Source organism: Neopelma chrysocephalum, unplaced genomic scaffold (assembly GCF_003984885.1).
Source record: "Neopelma chrysocephalum unplaced genomic scaffold, ASM398488v2 Primary Assembly neopelma1_252, whole genome shotgun sequence".
Lineage (NCBI taxonomy): Eukaryota > Metazoa > Chordata > Aves > Passeriformes > Pipridae > Neopelma > Neopelma chrysocephalum.
Genome location: NW_020897914.1, coordinates 355868 through 376569, shown reverse-complemented (window position 1 = coordinate 376569; position 20702 = coordinate 355868). Strand labels below are relative to the sequence as shown.

At 44.3% G+C, this 20702-nt stretch overlaps 1 protein-coding gene across 5 annotated transcripts in view; it reads right to left on the bottom strand.

Moving 5' to 3' along the window:
- Positions 1 to 1182: 1182 nt before the first annotated feature.
- The window catches only part of SAP130 (Sin3A associated protein 130), a 24903-nt gene continuing 5383 nt past the window's right edge, over positions 1183 to 20702 (bottom strand). Inside the window, exons 2-21 of one of the 5 annotated variants that reach the window (XM_027703941.1) lie at positions 20432 to 20548; positions 19379 to 19614; positions 18647 to 18805; positions 17559 to 17670; positions 15931 to 16055; positions 15004 to 15128; positions 14303 to 14453; positions 14012 to 14102; positions 13627 to 13731; positions 12464 to 12605; positions 12082 to 12203; positions 9424 to 9726; positions 8262 to 8439; positions 6901 to 7005; positions 5814 to 6175; positions 4276 to 4524; positions 3852 to 3977; positions 3027 to 3130; positions 2244 to 2357; positions 1183 to 2041 (exon numbers count right to left, since the gene is read on the bottom strand). In XM_027703941.1, coding sequence (XP_027559742.1) covers positions 1883 to 2041; positions 2244 to 2357; positions 3027 to 3130; positions 3852 to 3977; positions 4276 to 4524; positions 5814 to 6175; positions 6901 to 7005; positions 8262 to 8439; positions 9424 to 9726; positions 12082 to 12203; positions 12464 to 12605; positions 13627 to 13731; positions 14012 to 14102; positions 14303 to 14453; positions 15004 to 15128; positions 15931 to 16055; positions 17559 to 17670; positions 18647 to 18805; positions 19379 to 19614; positions 20432 to 20543 — 3180 coding nt within the window. In that variant the 5' untranslated portion in view covers positions 20544 to 20548 and the 3' untranslated portion in view covers positions 1183 to 1882. Of the gene's footprint in view, positions 2042 to 2243; positions 2358 to 2663; positions 2797 to 3026; positions 3131 to 3851; positions 3978 to 4275; positions 4525 to 5813; positions 6176 to 6900; positions 7006 to 8261; positions 8440 to 9423; positions 9727 to 12081; positions 12204 to 12463; positions 12606 to 13626; positions 13732 to 14011; positions 14103 to 14302; positions 14454 to 15003; positions 15129 to 15930; positions 16056 to 17558; positions 17671 to 18646; positions 18806 to 19378; positions 19615 to 20431; positions 20549 to 20702 lie in introns of those variants that run through there. The other 4 variants (XM_027703944.1, XM_027703942.1, XM_027703946.1 and 1 more) reach the window with 4 other exon arrangements.

Here is a 20702-nt window from a genome sequence, read left to right as displayed (position 1 = left end):
GGAACACTACAGAATCCACATGATTTCCACAGCACTGGGGCAACTTTTTTGCCATTCTAAGGTTATGGAACAGCATCATCCTTTTAGTCTAGACAGGAGCCTTGAATACCAGTTTAGGAAAACTAAGGTTGCAAACAATCAGATAAGAATACCCACGAGAACTAATTAACAGCAAGCTTTTAACTTTTGCAGTCCTTAAAAGAATCCTTTGCTCCCTTCCTCTGTAAATACCTCACACTTTGCTGGTAATGCCTTGGATTTAACCCAAAAGCCCCTTGTCAACATGTGAAACAGTTCCCAGCTCAACGGAAGTCCACTTAATAATCATGACTGACCTTCTTGCAGTGTCCTCAGGAACCTATGGGAGTGTTGGCATTGTGTTTTATTACAACATCAAACAAATACTTGACCAGTTATATTCCTGAGGCACAAGAAATGCAAGGTGGGAGCAGCAGTTTGATTCCCACCTTTTCATGTCTTACCTCTCCTTTTAATTCCAACATACACATCCACACACTCCTTGCAGGCTTGTAAAACTGGAAGGGTATTTTGTTTTCTTTCTTCTAGCCAAGGGGAAAAAAATAAAAATCAGCAAACAGTTACTGTAAATTTCCTAATACCAAAGTTACAATATCATTATAGTAGAATTGTATCTTACAATGGAAGTGGTTTCATTTGAACAAGTAAAATCAAGCTAATATGAAAGACTGCCATCCAAAGCTGAAATAAATAGGGTTTGCATGTATTAAGAACATAAGAACAGTGTGAATATGAACATTCTACTTACTTCTCTAGTTAAAAAAATATCAGGAAATTAGAAGAATCAAATACTGTTTTTTTGAAATCTAAGTTCTGAAACAACTCTGTTCTGAATAAAGGCAGGATAACAGCCCTGTAACTGGATTAATGAAACTGAAGCTTCCTGCTCAGTAGATTAAAAATGAACTGATTTGGCAACCTTTCTAAAATATTAAGGTTAAATGCACAAGTGCATGGGGGATAATCCATATTCCATCTTTAGGAGCTGAACTGGGAACTGCTTTACCCCGCCCCTTGCAGCACAGGACACTGGCTGCTTCCCAACATGCTCTTTATTCCTTCCACAGGCTTCTTCCAAGGCTTTGTTTTCGAGTTTGCAGGTTGAACAGTTTCACTGGTACAAAGGTACACAAACTGCTCACATACAAAAACCTCCAATTCCTTTATTCACGTTTTCAGGATGTATGTGGTACGTACAATTAACATTACACCAGCTACAGGAAGCCCCTCTGTTGCAGGAGGTACTTCAACACAAGTATCCCAGAGCACCAACACAGACACACACACAGACACTACAATATCACTTTGAAATGATTTCCCCCCACTTTTTTTTCCTTTTTTTTTTTTTTTTAACTTGACAGCTAGGACTTCTGAGCTGTTGGAGATTCTTTGTGGCAGATCCCCTAGTGCAGTGGCACTGGTGTAAGAAGGCTGCTTCAGACACTGGAAGGTCAGAAGAACGAGAACTGAATGGGGTAACTGAAAGCGGTGTCATTCCCAATGCTCGGAAGCTTGGCTGCTGCCTGGGTCCATACCTGTATGTCAGCCTCCTGGTGTCCCCTGCAGAACATCCTGTCTTACAGGTGTGTCCATACTTGACACATCAGGAGGGTTAAACAAGTGGGACTGAAAAGACTTTAAAAAGGGATGAGCCTGAGAGAAATCTTTGTTCATTATGACAAGATCAAGGACAATCTCTTCAGTCACCAGGCTTCACGTGTCCATCTGTTCCCTAAACTCACCCTTTTTATTCAGATGCTCTGCTTAAAAATAAACCCAAACTACAAAAAGGTTCAGCTCCATTCTGTACACGTTCTCCATTTCCAGAGTCATTAATCTGTCTTCAGACCTTCTCCTTTCGCTTTAATTTGGACACTTTCTTGACAGTTCCATTCTTGTTTAGAAGCTTCAAAACACGATCCTTGTGATCCAAGACCTTTAGCATGGAGTCTCGAGCCTCATTGATTTGATCCATCACGAGTTTACACCTCTGCATGTTCCCCTGAAAGGAAACACTCGTCATTAGCAGCAGAATGTCTGGTCTAAGCAATCCCTGTGCCTTTTCTTAACGCCTCTTGTAACTGATGACACAGGAAGGGAACCCACACGATTTTTTTAGACCAGCTTTAGCTTTTATTAATGGCAGTAGGATACTTTGTAATTAAGAGTGAAGCAGTTTCGGGTTGAGAGGCCACAGGACCTACCTGTATCAGTTCATTGATTCGATGCAAGTCGTCATCGGTCGCTGCCTTTTTCTTGGGAATGAGTCCCTCCTGCAGGGCAGTCAGTCTCTCATACACATCGTGCTCCAGGTTCGTCTAAAAGACATCAGTCCTTCATGAGAAGGGTCACTGCCAGGCTGGCAAATGCTTGCCCACATTAACAAAGCTACACAGAGACAGTGATAATCCATTCCCCTCTCAGCTGCTCCTGTCTGTGATTCAGAAGATGGAGCCTCCAAGAAAGCATGGCACTATCATTCCTACTCACATCCTATTTACAGGATTTCTCCTTTTCTGAATAAACATGGATCCTAACCACAACGGCTTCTCCTACTTCTCACAATACTATTCCAGGAATGCAGAGGTTTTGGGGAGTTTGGTGCTAAAATGCAGAGCACCTACCTCACCCCCAACCTGAAACAGAAGCATCCAGGAATGTGGATCAGTGCTGCCTCCTCAGATCAGCCGCACCATCCCAAACAGACGCTTCTTCAGACCTGTGCATCAGCAGGAGGGAGTTGCCAGTTTTGATCATCTGTACAAAATACATCAGCTCTTATGTCTGGATCAAAACCAACCTCCAAGTTTCCAAGCCACTTATGCCACATTCCTGAGAAAGGGGAAAGCACATCCCACTCCCTTTGGGCACTACACACCAGCTCCTTTATGGTATCCCAGTGCACTGAGTTTGTAACAACATCCTCCTGTCTCACACAGCTCTGTGTTCCCCTGTGTTGTGGGAAGCTGGAAGCCCCATGTACCTACCAGCTGTAGCAGCTGCGCCGCACAGAGATGGACCTTCCAGCCTTGTGCACGACAGGATACACCCTTCTGATTGGCAATCTCCTGCAGCATGGCCTTCTTCTCTTCTGTCACAGGAAACACAAAGATACAGGACTCAAATTTCAGGAGGTGGCCAGGCCTCTCTTCTCAAACAACATTGACCTAAGTCCTGCTCCCCCTAAGTCCTACTAAATGACAATAATCAACGTTTTGATTCAGACAGGAAAGTGACTTCCCATCTGCCATGCAGCTGACTGTTGCTCTCACTTACTAACAGGTTATGTGTTTCCAGAAAGATTATATTTAACTCATTTTTTCCCATTTAAGGAATGTAGCGCTCAGCATTTTGAACACCCTGCCTTGAACAAGTAAAAGGCCATCTTGTACTAATTCTATTCCCTCAACATATTTACACAGTTCTGAAAAGCCAGTTTGCTTAAAAATTCCAAGATATTAGCTAAAAAGTCTGAAAGACAGTATCTGATCTCTATTTTCCTCATATTAGGAAAAAAAAGTCTTCTTAAAAGCCCATTTGTTAGTTGACAAGACTAGTTACACTAAACCTAGAAGATCTGTGATTAAATTAGCAAGTGTTAGGTAGTAAATGACAAAACTCAACTGCAGCTTATCACCACAGTGGTATCTTTTATAAAGTGACATCTTTTATAAGGATCACTTTCTTGAGCAAGTTTCCATCACTGTTTGTAACTAGATTCATCAATAACCACACCATTTTTTGTTTTACAAAACTATTGCTAATCCTGTGTAGCCTCCTTCCCTTCTTTCCCGCTATATCCCGAGGCTGACCTTTGACCCGGACATCGCTGTATCTCTGGAAATGGTGGTAAGCAGCTTTCCAAGGGTTGCGATAATGACGGAGCAGTGTGATGGGCGGCCTGGGACGCACAGGGACGTATCTTACGCCTTCCTCATCTGCAAAAGGATCCAGCGAGAATCACATTATCATCACGGAGTAGTGAAAGCAGCAGATCAGCACCCACAGGAACTCCAGCAGCAGATCAGCAAGCTCTACCTCATACAAAATGTGTGTTGAGAAAGGTAATTTTCCCTGAACAGCACTATACAGAAAGTGGTGAGGAACAGATACTTGGATTCTCTATTACTCATATTTAGGAAGTGGAAGCATGACAGAGCACCTTCTCTGAGAAACAAACAGAAGAGAAAATACAGGCACCTGAATAAGAAAAAAAGGCATCAGAGATGACATTACCTATATACTCCTTTGGAGGAGACTTTCGCTTCTCTGCTTTCACCAGCAAACTTTTGGCAGTGGATTTCTCATCATCGGTGCTGTTTGTTTCCATCATGTCCCCTTCTTCTGTGGAGATGACGTGCTGCTGCTTACGGGGTTTCTTCCTCGGCGAGGCACCGGGTGGCAAATCGCTTGGAGGCATGGAAAGGTTGTTGGCCAGCAGTGCCAAAGATGGAGACACAGTACTTGTAGTCAAAGGAGGGACTGCTGAGAGGAAGGAAAGAGAAGAACCCAAACCATCAGCAGCGTGAAGGTAACATATTGTTTGAACACTACCTCCAACAGTAGCTCCTGTTTCAGCACGTTGTGAGGAGTGTGAAGTGTATGAACAGGCCAGATATTAACCAGCAGCAATTATTAGGACAAGCCTATAAGCTAAAGTCTTTAGTGTCTCATATACAAAGGCGTAAAGGATGAAAGCAGAGCCAATTGTCCCTCGGTTTATATTTGAGGCTTATGTTAGTTTAATGCTACAAAAAGGCATCCATGCTAGCATCTGTCTGTGTTGCAAGCAAGTCCCTTTCCTCTTGTGGTAGGAGAGTAGTATGGAATCAATGCAGGATTGCAGCACTCTCCTTGCAGGAGTCTGCTTGTACTGCCAGGCCCTCAGCACCCATGAGCAGGTCACTGGACCAATCAACACATCTCTGGAGTTGGGCAGCAGCGAGGCAAATAGTCTGAGGGGACACTCCCTGATATTTGGAGGGAAAAATCTCTGTCAGCTGGGACTAAGGCTGCAGCAAAAAATGTCTGGGATGGGATCTCTTGACAACTTGGCATACCCACAATTGCCAGGAGGAGACAAAACCACCCCAAAGAGCTTAATGCTGTCTTGCCTGTGCTCCAGAGACACCTACAGCAAGGAGCTGCTTCCTCACAGGATAACATACAGCTTCCAGGAGAGCAATAAAACCAACAACTAAACCTGAACTCTGATACTCATGAACATGGGATGCATTCCTACAATTTTGCCACTATATAGAGTCCAACGAGATCTGTAAGGATCTAGATTTTACTTCTCATTGCCATCTGATAGCAGCTACGGCCAAGCTGGATAAGTAGGGCAGTACTACGAATATTTTGAAAACTTCTAGAGAAAAATATGCACGGGAGGGCCCTAAGAAGTCCTACTTTGGTCACGAATTCTTCACATACAAGAAAGGCCATTGGACCTGAACAGTAGTTTTTGAGAGAAAACTGAACTAACTGAGCTATTCCATAATATATTGGTACCACTGCTGAGCACATGCATTTTAGGCAAGGAATTCACAGAGACTCTTAGGAGTTGGATCATTTGAACATGAACAAAGCAGCCACAATAATAAGTGATTTCACGGGAGATTAGGGAGAAGGCAAAGAAGTTGATGAGTAACAAGGCATATGGGAACCCTGGTGTTCTGTGCTAACATGGAAGAGATGTCATTTCATTTTCAGGATGGAAGTGTTGAAATCCTTCTAATTCCTCCAGTGTCTCAACAACAGAAGAAGCCACCTACCAGACACCGGTCGCATGATGTCCATGGGCTCCATTTCTTCTTTGATTTTGATCTCCGGTACCACGGGGCCCAGCACTGCTGACAGGGCACCGCTCATGGTGGATGGAGGAGCTGGTGCTGCCACGATGGTGGTGGAAGTCGGCGGAGCGGCCGGAACAGCCCCTGGAATGGTGGACAGTGCTGCTGCAGGCTGCGAGGTGGGACTGGTTGCCGCGATGATGGTTGGAATGGCAGAGGGAGGCTGCTGGGAGGTTGGGGGCACTGCGATGGTGGGCTGCTCGCTGCCTTGGTTAGACACCGCCTCCATAGACACTGGGACTGGAGTGGCCATGGACACGTGAATTTCAGGCTTTGGTTTGCCGCTGTAACACAAAAAAAAGCAAAATGAAGTGAAGTGAACTGTATCTTAGTCATGAACACCCAGCACAAAGTGAACAAGCCAAACTCTAGTCAGACTATCCAGTTTTTCCTGCACCCACCTGGCTCAGTAAAGTGTTTCACAACAGAAGGCTTCATCTCAGTTACATTTCCTCCTCCGCTCCCTTTCTAATCTTTTGTATTTATTAATTAGAGATACTACTTTTTTTCCACTCACTGTGGGAAGCACATCTCCTGACTAATTCCAGGTAACTTCAAAACACTTGTAAAAGGATCAAAATAGTTTCACAATGAAGCCAAGAGGAACTCTTACCCAAAGCTGTACTGGCCCCATCCTCTGCAGGAGCTCCCACTATCCTTAACAGTTATAAACCAATAAATTTTAAAGCCAATGAACTCAACTGAAGCAGGGCAGAAGCTGCATTTACTTTTTGCCAGCATTAATTTCTAAGCACTACAGAATAAGAGTTTTGACACCTCTCCTCTTACAATGGCAGAGGGGTTTTGTTTGTTTCTCTGAAAGCTCATCACCACAGCTTTTAAAGGCCACTGCCTCAGCTTCACAGCATTGATTCAAATTTGTTCAAACAAATTCAAAATAGTTTGCTTCCCAAAAAAAGAAAAAAACCTCCCCAACAGCCAAAGAACACAACTCAAACAAATATAATGAAACTATTACAATGCAGTTGGCTGTTTCCTCAAGTCTTACCCAGCAGGCCTTGGTGATCCAGATGTGCTTCGCATGGTGCTCTCGACACGTGTGCTGGCCACTTCAGGTGGCTGAGGGGGAATTAAGCTTTTCCGGACGGCCAGCCTGTAAGAGACAGATGGATCTAGTATTTCCACTCCTCTGGTGTGAAGACAAATACCCCTGAGAGCAAAGGAATCAGCTCTCTCTTACACAAAACAGGATGGGAGTTACTGCTGTATCACTGCTCTCTGTCTTCAGTATAACCAATTTGCTACACAAAGAGTTTCATTTTATTTTTCAAATTAGGTATTATATTTTAAGATAAAAGATTAGTTGCTCTGGCCTAGTCTCACCCCGATTTAGGGCTTCTCCAAGAACAGCAGCTTTACTTTTATCCTGCCAATCAGAGCACCTTGCTGAGACTGCCGGGCTCCAGCAGTGGACAAAGGGGTCTGGCCATGCCACTGTCCAGCACTGCTGCTTCCAGACTGAGCAAATCATCTGGAGCTAAACAGTCCTCAGACAGGCATCTGCTCCCTTTAGCTGGACTAGACCGTGTCAGAGCCTGACTCCAGGACCTAAAGCCCTGAGTATGGATGTTAGGCAGCAGAGGGATGATTAAAGTATTTTAGAGGCTATTCTGTCTCCTATGGGACCAGAAGTCAAACTGTTGTCTAAAATAATCAACCTCTCAAATGGAAACGTTCTTCAGTGATCTACCTCTGCTTCTTTAATTCCTCTTATAGTTTTACAGCCTCCAGCTTCTCTGCCTTAAAAAAGGTTTCCACCCCAGTAAAAAAATACGCAATTTTAGTCTCACAGGACACATCAGTTCCAAACGTTTTCAGTTGTTAGTTGGGAGGAAATGCATTGTTAATTCTAAAGCTGTCTCTTGCCTCTTTATTCAGGCATTTAAAAATAGACAGGCAACATAAAATATTTTAAGAGTTTAAGTTACTCCCTCCCTTTTTCCTAATCAGATTTCACAGCAGGGTACTAATCCTATCCTTTCCACTCATCCACATATTCTTCCAAGAAAAGCACTGAAGACAAAGCACGAAATTCTAATTTTAGTAGATTATGAACTCTTCCTTTTTATTACACTAAGCAACAAAGCCTCAAATCCACTTTCCCTCAAAAGGTCACTTTCGAAAGCTAGGAGACAAACTGTCCTTTCTCATTTTATTACTGACAGTATAGAAAACTACATCCTGCCCGGGGGGAGGAAAAGAAGTGTTTCACAGATCAGCAGGTTACTCACAAGCACTGCTGACTGAACAGTATGCTAGAATTTTTCTTATCTCCACTGAAATGATTCCATTTGGCCGGGCTGGATTGCACAGAAGTGTCATTCCCACGTCACCTTCAGTTCTACTCACCCATCAGTGGCTGGTTTCTTGCGAAGGATGCTTGGGCGCGGGGAGGAGCCCTGGGCTGGAGCACTGGCACTGGCACTCTGGCTATGGGTTTGCACAACTGTAGTTGCTGCAGTAGCCGTGTTGAATGTGTTGCTAATAGGATTGGCTACAATGGTGGCTCCATCTGCCAAGACTACTGCTGGGAAGGATGGACATGGACACAGCACAGAGGAGAACAGAGACAGAGAGAAGAAAGCAGCCTTTACTCAAGGAAATGTGATGACAAAGCAGGTGTTTGCAGAGCATATGTTGTCCATGCTCCCTGAGTCCGTCAGTCTCTAACTGCAGTGCTTTCAGACTGTTTTGTAAGCAATATCTTTGCCACAAGCAATCTGATCACTGAACCTTCTGCAGGGAGATGGAAACTACCTCCTGCCTAACAACTGCTGCTAGGGAAATAATCTTTTCCGGGAGACATGGAAAATGCAGAAATCACTAGGGAGATCACCAATACAACTGGGTCAACAGAATAATACTCCTAGTAGAGCCCACATGGCAACACATGCCACTTGCAAGTAAGCTCCATAAGTTGTGTTCGAGTTCTGATCTCCTGCCAGAGCCTGTTTTCCAGCTAAGGGATGCAAAGTGTGTGGACAGCTGGGAAGTCACCACACAGTCTGCCAGCTGTGCAACAGCATATTCCCTTGGCTGCCATAACCCATTCCTTTAGTAAGTTGTTGGGGCTTCATCAGACCAATTATTTTTAATGAAAGATGGTTTCTCTCACAGCCCAAGATCAGGTTACCAACCACAGAAAATACCTGGCTGTATTCTGATTATTCCTGGGATCTGCTGCACAGCTGGAACAGTTTAGAGAACATTGCTCACTTGGAAGTTACTTATCCCACAGGGCCTTACTGAAGAGATTTGTTTAAGCTCAGGCACTACCAGTGTTTTCCACTGAAGTAACCCATCCAAGGCTACCCACACGCTCCACCCGGTGAGCTTTAAAAATAAATCAATTCAGAAATATTTGTGGGGAGAAGACGCGCATGAATGTATTCAGCATCCACCTCTGGAGCACAGGGACTGTGACAGGATCATCAGTCACAGCCAAACGTGTAGGGCAGCACCTCAGCTGCTCCTCCTCAGCCCAAAGCAAGGACTTGTCTGGTGCTCTTACCCGAGGTCTTGGTGTCGCCCTGCGGCTGCTGGGCACCGATGGGTGCTGGCTGCAGCCCCTGCGCGCCGATGGGAGCGGCGGGGTGGAGTCCTTGTGTCCCGATCGGCGCTGGTTGGATGCCCTGGGCACTGATGGGAGCTGGTTGGATGCCCTGGGCACTGATGGGAGCTGGCTGGATGCCCTGGATGTGCCGGGCGTGGGACGCATCGACCGTCATCAGCTGCATAGGGTTGAGGTGAACAGTGGAGGCCACTCCAACGCCGGTCTGAGCTGTGATGGCCGAGTTGGGCGCCTGGGCTGAAACTGGGAGCAGTAACACAGGCACCTCATCACACCTACCCAGCAGGTTACCTCAGTTTCCTCCAAATACTAACTTCCAAAGACTGTTTTTTGCTTTGAGAAATAAATTTGCCACCCTGCTTGTTGATCTAGTAAATTTGAGAGCAGAGAGACCAGATTGTCTGCCAGAAGAATTAAACATCACTGGTGATTTTCATTCTGTTTTTTTTTTATTTCAAATTGCAACAAGAGAGAAAAGATCAAGCTTAATTCTGCTTTTAGTTAGATTCAAATTGCAGTCTCAGAAAGCTGTGCTTAGTTTTGCTCACTATCTTATTTTACAATACTTTCAAGTACCAACGCTTGGCATTTTCTCTGCTTAAAAAAATCAATGAAAAAAAATGAGAAGCCCAAGTAATTTCTTATTCTCTGAAGCTAACTCAACTCTGAAGTTGAGTACAACTTCATCTGGCTCAGAACAGGGCTCACAATTACAGGCTGGATTCCACAGCTCAAATAAACACAAAATATTTTAGTGGCAGGGTAATGTTCCCAATGAAACACCTGCTCTAAGCAGTTCAATTAATTTGAATAAATTCACAGCTCTAAACAACGATGATTCCATCTTTCCAGATCCACTATACAGCATATTACAGTTCTCCCAGGTAGCACTTAACAACACTGTTGGACTATCTGAACTCCCTGGGTCTCCAGATTTCCAGTCTCTACAGAGCTGCACCAGGATTTCTGCAGCCACACACAGAATGCAAGGGTGAGCTTGCCAACAATGGCCTTGCTTGTTAACAATGCAGAAAAAGCTGGTTTTGTCATTGACACAGAATTTCCATCAAGTTCTTGTGCTGACAAGACATTCTAAAAACAGCTGTCAAACCCCTGAAATCTGCACCAGGTCCCTGAAAATGTCTCTGTATTAAGCATGGCATATTAATTCTTAGTGGAACACCTTACATGAAACACTGTTGTTGCAAAACTTTCTATCCAACAAAATCCTTTTGGGATACTATGTAAAACACAACGAGCATTTGGAAAGTCAAAGGCAACATTCTTCCTCCAAATTCTGCATTAAACTCTCCTAATCTCAGTGAGTCTCTTCCATACTTTTGCCTAAGCTCTCACCTGGCTGTGCTCCTGGCATGTCCCTCCTCATACCTTGAATCCTCTGCTTTCAGTTGTCACCACCAGCTGCCATAATTAATACCTTCCACGGATGCTTCAAGTGAATTTAACAAGCAAAATGTCTCTGTTGATGATCTCCTGATGAAGAACCTACATCTGCTTTTCTAAATATTAGCATTAGGCTACCATCAGCTCAGTACACTGTGGAAACTGGAACTCCTGACCGTGTGCAATCATGTTCTGTCAGGGAAGGTTTAGACTGGATATTAGGAAAAAAAAAATCTTCACAGAAAGGCTTGTCCAGCCCTGGCACAGGCTGCCCAGGAAAGTGGTGGAGTCCCCATCCCTGGAGGGATTTAAAAGACATGTGGATGTGGCACTTGGAGACATGAGTTAGTGGTGGGCTTGGCAGTGCCGGGTTAATGATCAGATTTGATGACCTTTAAAGGTCTTTCCCAACCTAAACAACTCCATGATTCTATACTTTCCCATTCAACAAATGGGCTTTGCCATCTCCAAGTCCTTCTGAATTCCTTCTATACTGCTCATAGGTAACATGCTGCCAGCAGACACAGATATTCCATGAAAATCCAAATCACGCATGTCCCTACAGTCTGGATAGTGGAAATTATCACATTAGAGAGAGACCTAAACCACCCAGTACAGTAAAAATGCTCCAGATTTTGTCACAGAATGACATAAGTTTGGGTTGACTACATGGGCTCACACTATGCATAATTTTTTGAGTGCAAATTACTGCGACAGTTCAAATACATTAATTGCTCCATTCTTCTAAACACAACACTAATGCAAATGTGCAATGCAGCTCATTTTTTCCCTTTTTGGTTCAGGTTTCTCTCTCAAACTGTACATTCATGTGAAAAGATATTAAAAGGGCTTGTCAGAACACCAGGGAATGAAGATGCATTGAAGAGCTGGCTTGGTTTGGTTTTGATTTGTAGAATCAAAAACTTTTACTTACAGAGATGCAAACTCCAGGATATCAAATGTTAAACTCCTAAGACAACTGTTATTGACTGGATTTAGTAGGCTCTGAAGTAGTTCAATGCCACTTTGCCCACGAGTTTTCCCCTTAGCCAGCAAGTCATCAGAGACTTTTTGTGACCAGTTGTCACAGAATCAACCATAAAAGCCTTTTAGCTCCTTCTATCACTAAAGCTTATATATAAAGCTAAAAGCTCAACAAAGCATCTGAGTCTGCTTGCCCCAAGTTGGTCTTACCTGGATACTGGCGGATGGTGGACACGGAGCTGGTGATGGGGGTGTAGGTGTGTGCAGTCAGAGGGTAGGCAGAGGGGGGGTATGTAGGTAAGAAATACTGGAACTGGACAGGTACCGACTGCCTATAGGCATCAAAGAGAGCAAGTGTTACACACGCGAGTTCAACAGTTCACCTTCAACCCCTTCAACCCACTCCCTGCATTTTGCAATCTCATCTGCCATAAGCTATCAAGTATCTCAACTATCACGACTGTTCAGAACTACCAAATTTCCCCCCAGGGTTTTAAAACATTATTTCCAGCATATCAGAGCCTAGAAGAGCGACAGGGCACTCAAATCCTACTCACACACACTTTCACTGACAGAGTTGTTCTCTCCCCACCTGTTGTCATTTCTGGTTTCCATTGCTACTGGGTTTGGAGATGCCCGGTGGCTGGACAGAGGTATGAGGTTACTCCTCTCTGCTGTGTAATCAGACTGGATCCGGGGAGAAGTGTGTGTGATTTGCTGGGGAACCACTTTAGCTGCATAAAGACAAACAAGTAATCAGTTAATTGTCAAAAGAGAAGTTGGTAAACACTGCGAATGCAATATTAATTATCCTGTAAAAACAACCAGTTCTAATCCCTTCCCTCTCAACCCAAAACAACCCACCCCCTCTCCAGATGATCTCCTATCCACAGTGATGATAAGTTTCCTCAATAGGCCAAAGGAAAAGGAGAACAAAGCAACTCTCATCAATTTATACCAGAAAACATGGATATTCTAAATATATATATACAAATTATACTTGTTAACAAAGTCATTTCAGTGCTCAAATGAAGTTAATTTTCTTTAGGATCAGCCCAATCCTTTCTGCTGTCAAGAACTGAGTTATCCAAGTTTTGAAAGCAGAACTTCACAGAGATCAAGGCAGACAAGTATACGTGGACAGAGGCCATGAAAAGAAAAACACTGATGTACAGAGATACAACATTCCCCCCACGGAAATTTAGGATCAGAAAAGACACCAAAGGAATAAGGTGATCAGGGGGAAAACAGTGACAAACAAAAGGAAACTTATGCAGTTCTGTAGGAAACACCTCAGGCAGATTCCAACATCCAGGCAAATAAAGTTCTCACCTTCACACCTTAGTATTTTACCTCCAAATGAACACACTAATCTAATCAAACTCAACTAGGCTACACCTAACACCTCAAGAAGCACAGGAAGTAACTTACAAAATCAACTATGAAAGCCATATTCTATCACCAAGCAGTTACAACTTCCAGTATATCCGATGGAGGCTCAAAAATGACAAAAGGCCCAAGTTTGTCTAAGAATTCAACACTAGGAAGTAAGCCATTTTATTACTTACTTCTCCTAGAACATCTATTTCTTGCTAGTATTAAAAGAATTACAACAGCAGACCAGTTAATTGGTTTCTCCCAGGTTGAACTGATTTTCTTCCCCTCCTTAATTGCTAACATGCACAAACACTGCCAGCATAAACAGAAAAATGGAAGCATCAGGCACACACTCCTCTAAAAACTGAAATCACTCACCAACTGGGATGTTTGAGGTCGTGACAGCTGTAGCATGGGAAGAATGCGAGGGCATTGTCATGGTAACAATGGTGCTTGTAGGCGCTTGGGTGTGAGATACAGAACCTGAAGGAAAAAAAAACTTAGTAAGAGATCTTTCTTTGGAGCCCTACCATGCCAGTGATGATCCAAATAAAGAGTGCAAAACCCCCAAACCAGACAACCTCCCCGAAGAACCCAGTAATTTCTCTCCTGAAGCCTGCTCACACATTTCCAAATGCAGTCTTTACCATGAAGAAAGAAATGCTCAAAAATTATCAGGTTCCACATTCAAAGAGGAAAGCCAACAAAAAACAACAAAACCTACACCCCACAATGCTCCCACAACAGCATTATGAACACTCACCAGCTGTGGTTGCTGAAGCAATGGTATTTGTTGCCAAAATAGGTGCCACAGTTGCTGCTGCCACTGGAGTACCAGTACTGAAAATGGTTTTCTAGGAAAAGAAAACCTTACAGTTAAAAGACTACTACATTTCAAATCTATACTTAGTATGGAATCATGTTACACTGACTGTAAATAACATGAATTTCTAACCTCAACCTAACTCTTTCCCCCAACTTAATCTTAGCCCTCAAGCTATAAACAAAAGAGACATCTGAAGCAGCAAGAAGGTATTTCCTTCTTGCAGTTTACCTGAGCCATGGTGTGGAGCTGTGGCTTCTGAGTGCCTATGGCTGGGTGGGAGGGCAGTGTGATGCGCGTGGCCGTGTCCCGGGGCTGCGCAGGCCGCTGGATGCTGATCGCTGCAGAGGGTGGGTGCTGCTGGATGGACAGCGTGGGTCGACTGGAGAGAAACAAAAGTAATCGTCAAGAAAAAATGAAAGATAAAACACAGGGACACACAGCAGGCCTTGGTCTCCTCCCTGTGAGAGCAACACTGCTGTCGAGCGCATGGCAAAACACGCTAAGTAATTTGATCTACACTGTTCTGTCCTCACCTGCCCAACCAGGAGGGCAGCCTTATCATAACTCTTATCAGTTCATAAAGGGGATTTTATGTCAGGGATGCTTTTCAACATGCATGTGTCACGTTTCACTGTGTCTTCATAAAAAATACAGGCCAAATTAGCCACAAGTTCCTATAACAGGAACTCTGCTGTGCAGGGAGCAGGACTTCAAAACTGATTCACTAAGTTCTTTCCTTCTTACAACACAGAACAACACCTCATGTTTATACTTATTTTTAGTCAAAGAAATGAAAGCATTTGCACTGTGCAAGCATTACTATTTTGATATTATATCATCCCACATCTAGAGGATTATCAGTTCTGGGTGATTAACAAGCATTTCCCCTCGCTGCAGCCTCTGTCAAAGCAGAGCACTGTAGGTTTTACCTGAGGGTTGACTCTGTAGCATGTGCTGTTGTTGTGGTTATAACAGGGGACTGAGCTCTCGTGGCCGAGACAGTTGCCACCACTGCAGGAGGAATAGTGCTTGAAGTTGTCACAGGAGGACGAGACTATAAAAAAAAAAGAGTCAGAGAGAACATTCAGAAAGGAAATTCTGCTGTTTACAGAATAACTAGGAATTATTTGGTTAAAACTGGCTTTCCTATACCTTTGTCACTATGTTTTGGTATTCTGAGAAATTTACAGTCTTTCTGAGTTGATCTGCAAGCTCCTAAGCATATCTGTCCTGGTTTTTAACACATGTACGTCATTAGAGTCAGTAACCAACAAAGTTAACAAGAACAGATCTCTTGAAGGTGTTCAGGAAAAAACCCAAAGGTCAGTTCCCCTCAGAATGAAAAGAAATCCCAATCCAAGTATACACAGGAAGTCAAAAATGACTACATCGAGATCCTAACTGAAAGCACAAAGTGAAGATGTTTAACCCTCTATCCTAACACCAAACACTTGCATTACTGTAGGGAGATAATAGCTACAATCTTCTCCTTACAGACATACATAAGCTGGGATATACAAAAGCATATTAAAATGAGATTTTTTAAATTCTACATCAATTCATATATTGAAGAATAAATGAACACCAGCACACTGTACCAGATTTTTCAAACTTTAAAACTTCAGCATGTCTGAAATAAATCGTCTTCCCAGTTTCTAAGCACTTTGGAGACAAATAAAAACACAATTTCTGGCACCAAGTCCATGAAGGAAATAGAGAAAATAGACCTGGAAGAGAGCTGAGAGTAGCCTCAGCCCAGTAAATAGGCAATTAAAAGTTATACACTACAGGTGCATGCTAAGAAGAGTTTGGAGCTGGCAGTCAGTGATGTGCAGAGCTGCCTGGCTGCTACCTGCCTGGATTGGCTGGTGAATGATGTGCTGAACTGCTGGCTGAGCTGTGGCTGCATTTGGCAACTGGGAAGCTGGTCTCAGGACTGTAGTTACTTTGGAACTGGACATCACTGCAGCAGCTGCTGCACCTGGGGAACAAATCAAACGCGTTAAAATCCCGTGCACCCAATGGCTCCGTCACGACCGCAGACACTGGCTGGTATTTCAGTCCTAATGCATTCCATAGGCACGTCAGCTCAGGGGGAGTTGGTTTAAAAATAAGGCTTTCAATAGATATACATAAGGTTCACACCACCACGAGGGAAGGGCAGATATTATTTTAAATTAATTGGCTTCAGTGGTACTTCTTATTCCCCTATAATATTGTAAATAGCATTGCAAATCCAAGGTTTTCTTATTCCAAGCTATGGAAGTCAGTAGAAATAATTCAGCTTGATTACTGGGCTAATGTGTAAATAAGCCACCTGATACTAGCAAGGATCTCAATGCACCTGATGAAGTTCAGAAGACAAAAACACATGCAGAAGAAGAAGAAAACCAAAACAAGAAGTCCCCACACAAAACAAAACAAAATAAGCAGCCACACCTCCCCCCCACCCAAAAAACCCCAAACTCCACACCAACTAAACCTGCAGTTGATTAATTTGTCTACTGTTTGATGACTTCTGATCATTAAAAAAACCACTGTTGAAGGCAAACAGCCTTGCAATCAGTTGGTGGACTAGACTTCTCTACATGCCTCTAATTGAAATTATTACCTCAAAAGTTAATATTTAAGCCAAGAGAAAAATAGCAGGAAAAAAAAAAAAAAGACAATGTGCACTAAGTGAGAGTCCAAGCGTGGCAACTGTCCCCCAAGAATGAAGTGAACAACACTATTTTAGCTACAAATAAAGCTGCACGGTCCTTCCACGTACTCTAGTTAAAGGAGATAAAGTCTTTGTTCATGTCAATTTATTTTTCTTAAGTGATCAAATAACACTGAATATAAAAGGAAATAGAAATAACAAATGGTACTTGGAATTCAGATCAGATCAGTTTAAAGCTGAACTATAAAGTAAAGCTGCAGTCAGAAATCAGATGGGCTGTATTGAGCACAGGGCTGCTTTAAGGAGCTGATCTTACAAGCTGTAGCAAGCAAAATCCTGGGAGACAAGAGCCTATAGTTATCACTAGCATTTAACTCATGGCTAAATGCAAATGCATACAATATGATGTGTTAGCATGCACAAAAATGCATGAGTGACAGGGGGGTACGAGAACGTGCTTCACAACTGCCCAGCTGCCACTGCCATAGGTGAGCAAAGTTTGCCACCAAGAATGTACATGACATTTAGCAGGGCAGGGCAGTCTCTACCAGTGGATATTTTTTCTTGAAAGTGGTGATTGTTTTAACAGCACAGAACCAGACTAACAGCTGTGCTGGTATCTGGCAGCATTTTAAACACTGTCACACAGTCCTGCCCTAAATGGCTGAAGGCAACATAATTCCTAAGAGGCCAGCAGTCACTTATTCATACTACCAGTTCTAATAGCTGATGAATTAGCTGCATTAGCATCGAGGAGGATTTCAGAGGTGAGGGCCAGAGGCACTAGCTGAGAGGCTGTGAACAGAAAGCAGGGATCTTTACCTCGGGGCAGGTGAGAAGCTCCAATGTGCAACGGAGGCCCAGGAGCGCTACTCCTGATGATGGACATCTGCACGTTGGTGGCCATGATATGATGCAAGTTACTGGGATGTCCCTACAGAGTTCAAGAGCAAAACAACAGTCAGCTGTGTTGACAAAATTAATGGCCACAGCATTACCATATCTAAGCCTCAAAGACAGAAGAGAGATTTTGGAGAAATACTTGGCATACCAAGGTTGCATACATTACAAGTTGAGAAAGAGGCAGGTGTTTGTACAGGATAAAGTTACAGAGCCTGCCGACACTGGAAGATGTAAATACTTAACTGTTTCACTGATGTTTTTATGGTTGGTACTTGGTGACAGTCACCCATAACCACCACAGAGATGGCCTTTCTGCCACTGGTGACAGTAAGGCCTAGTTTCATACCACCCCTCCAATAAAGCTGAGAGAATGGTGGGAACCTGGCAAATGCTGCAACAAATTAATTCTATTTTCTTATAATTTTAGGCTTCCTAGGGATATTAACAAAGATAAATCCACTGAAATTGCTGCATGTTCTTAGCCAGACTAACTCAAATTCAACTAAAGGCACTTTACATCAAAACCCTGAGGCTTCAGGGGTTTAGTGATCAGTGTTCTGACAAACCAGTTTCAAATAAGAACACACTTCAAATTCATGAACTGTTTATTAGTCTCTTCTGATCTGCTCCCAGGAGAGCTGAAGAACACTGCAGTGATAAATTCCAGCAGTTTCTCTAGAGTAGAAATTCTCCAAGTGACACTGACACAGCAGGAGCTTTTAAGGAAAGACTCAGCTTTTGGGCATGGCTCTGCCATCACAGCCTGGCTGTGCTACCTCAGTTGGATGATTACAACAAAGCAGCAGCTTTGTAAAGAGTTGGTGACAACTGAGGCTGAGGTTTAATGCTCCAAGCAGGACTGATCCAACAATCAGTGGGACTAAACAGGGAAACCTGCTTTCTTTACCTTCCCTCCTGCTGCAAAAAGCCCAACTCAGTTGTACCAGTATGAGTATTGATCTGACCGTGCAGTGAGATGGAACAGAAGAGCCACCAAAGAAACAGACCTGTTGCCCACTGATTGTTGCCACAGGAATTGTTGGAGCCTGTGGTATGTTGCTTTCCATGGTCACAGTCACCTGCCCAGGGACCTTGGTGGGAGCTGAGAGAGTGGATGGTGGAGCAGGAGCGATGGGCCGGCTGGGCATGGTGGGCTTCAAGGGAGGCTACAAGAAATGGGAAGACAAAAACATTGGCAACTTCAAATGAAAGCTCAATGTTGAAGCAGAAATCATTCTGGGGAGGGTCAAAGCCTGGAGAGAGAATTTATGCAAGTATGGATAAATATTTGGACAGGAAAGATACGGAACATTTAGTTATTCCAACAAGGAAAGGGACAAAGAAAGTACTTTTCTACTGGAAATATACAGCTGCTAGTATACAGCATGAGTCACCAGTGGAATCTGTCAGGGCTATGGTATTGCCCTACAGTCACTGGGTATTAACAGTTAATTTGATATCTTGCAGAGAAAAGAGAAGATTTCAGAAACTGATTGAAATCACTGTTCTCTTAAGAGATAAACAAAATACACCCCCCTAAAAAATAACGCTGAGATACTAACAAGTGTATCATAGGGGCCAGCCAAACCCACACAGCACTGCACAGTTAGTAGAGGCAAGCAAGGAAAGCCTCAGAAACAAAAGCACAGAAGGCTTTGGTGTCATGTAGTTTTTCTCAACACTAACTCATAACACAGATTGGATTTCTTCCTCCTTTGAATCATGAGCCTCCTGATTACCTTCATAAGTCCATCTGAAAAGGAAAGTGGCACAGCTGGAGTCAAATGTGCTGGTGGTGCTGTCACTGTCACAGGGGCACCAGACTGGACAGGGTGGTGCTGTGTCAGCATCTGGACCTGTGGATATGGCCGAACAACCACCGGCTCCTGCTTCTCCTCCCGAGGCTGGATGGAGCCACCAGGGCCCATGTGCTCCCTGGGAGCAACTTCTGAGTCGCGACTGGATTCATCACTCGCTACTGAAAAAAAAAGAAAAAGGTAAAAACTTTTAACAAGTTCGCCTTGGTCACCCACTAGGTCAGAGATGAGATGTCAGAAATGTCTAAATTAAAGAAACTCACCCATACAATTAAGCCTATTCCAATGAGGAAAACCCTGGGAACTCTGGCACTGATTCTGCCTGTGCCCCTCAGAACTGATGGGCCTGGCAATGCTGGGCAACACAGGGTCAACTCTGAGAAGTCCATTTAAACACCTTCTTTAAACAAAGATTGACTAACTTTGCTTTCAAGTGAAAAATATTTAATTACCTAAGTAACTGCCATTAAGTCCCACATCAAACAGTTAGCATGAAAAACTCTTCATTTAATGCCATATATATTGGAATAACAGGCTACAAAACAAGTATAAACCCTCCTGAAAACAAAGCTGCTCTCCCCTCAGCCACCTCTGGTGGCCTGCTGAAAACCTGTCACTGTGGCAGGGACAGAGGAGATGGAATCAGAGTTCCGAACCCATTTCCAGCTACATGAGATGTTCCCATGTCCACTCATCACTTATTCTAAGAACACACAGTGGACGAGACAAGGTGCAGCCGAGCAAAGACACTTGGCATCAAAGGCTCAACCCTGCCCGAACGGCGCTTTCCAGAGTTGGCAGCTAAACTGGTTCTCTCGCTGCTCTCCCTACGCGTGACCGCGGCAGCTTTCGGGCCGGCCGCCACCACCCACGGGGCCGCCCCGCTCCTACCGCCCGAGCGGAAAAAGGGGAGGGGACGCGGGGATTGCTCCCTGCCCCTGGAGCCGAGAGCTGCGGGGCCCGGATCGCGCTTACCTGTGGCGGCTGGGGCGATGATCCCGGCGGAGCCGCTGGTGGGGATGGGCGGCGGCGCTGGTCCCAGGGCGGCGGGCGGCGCGCCCGAGCGGGGGAACTGCTGGGAGCTCATGTCACCTGCGGGGAACGTGGCCGTTACGGCGGGACATTCACGGCCCAGCCTCACCACCGCGGCCCCGACACCGCGGCCCCGCCGCCCCGTTCGCCTCCCCCGGCGCGGCCCCGCCCGCCCCGGCGCGCCCGCGCGGGCGGGGTCGCGCGGCGCCGGGCC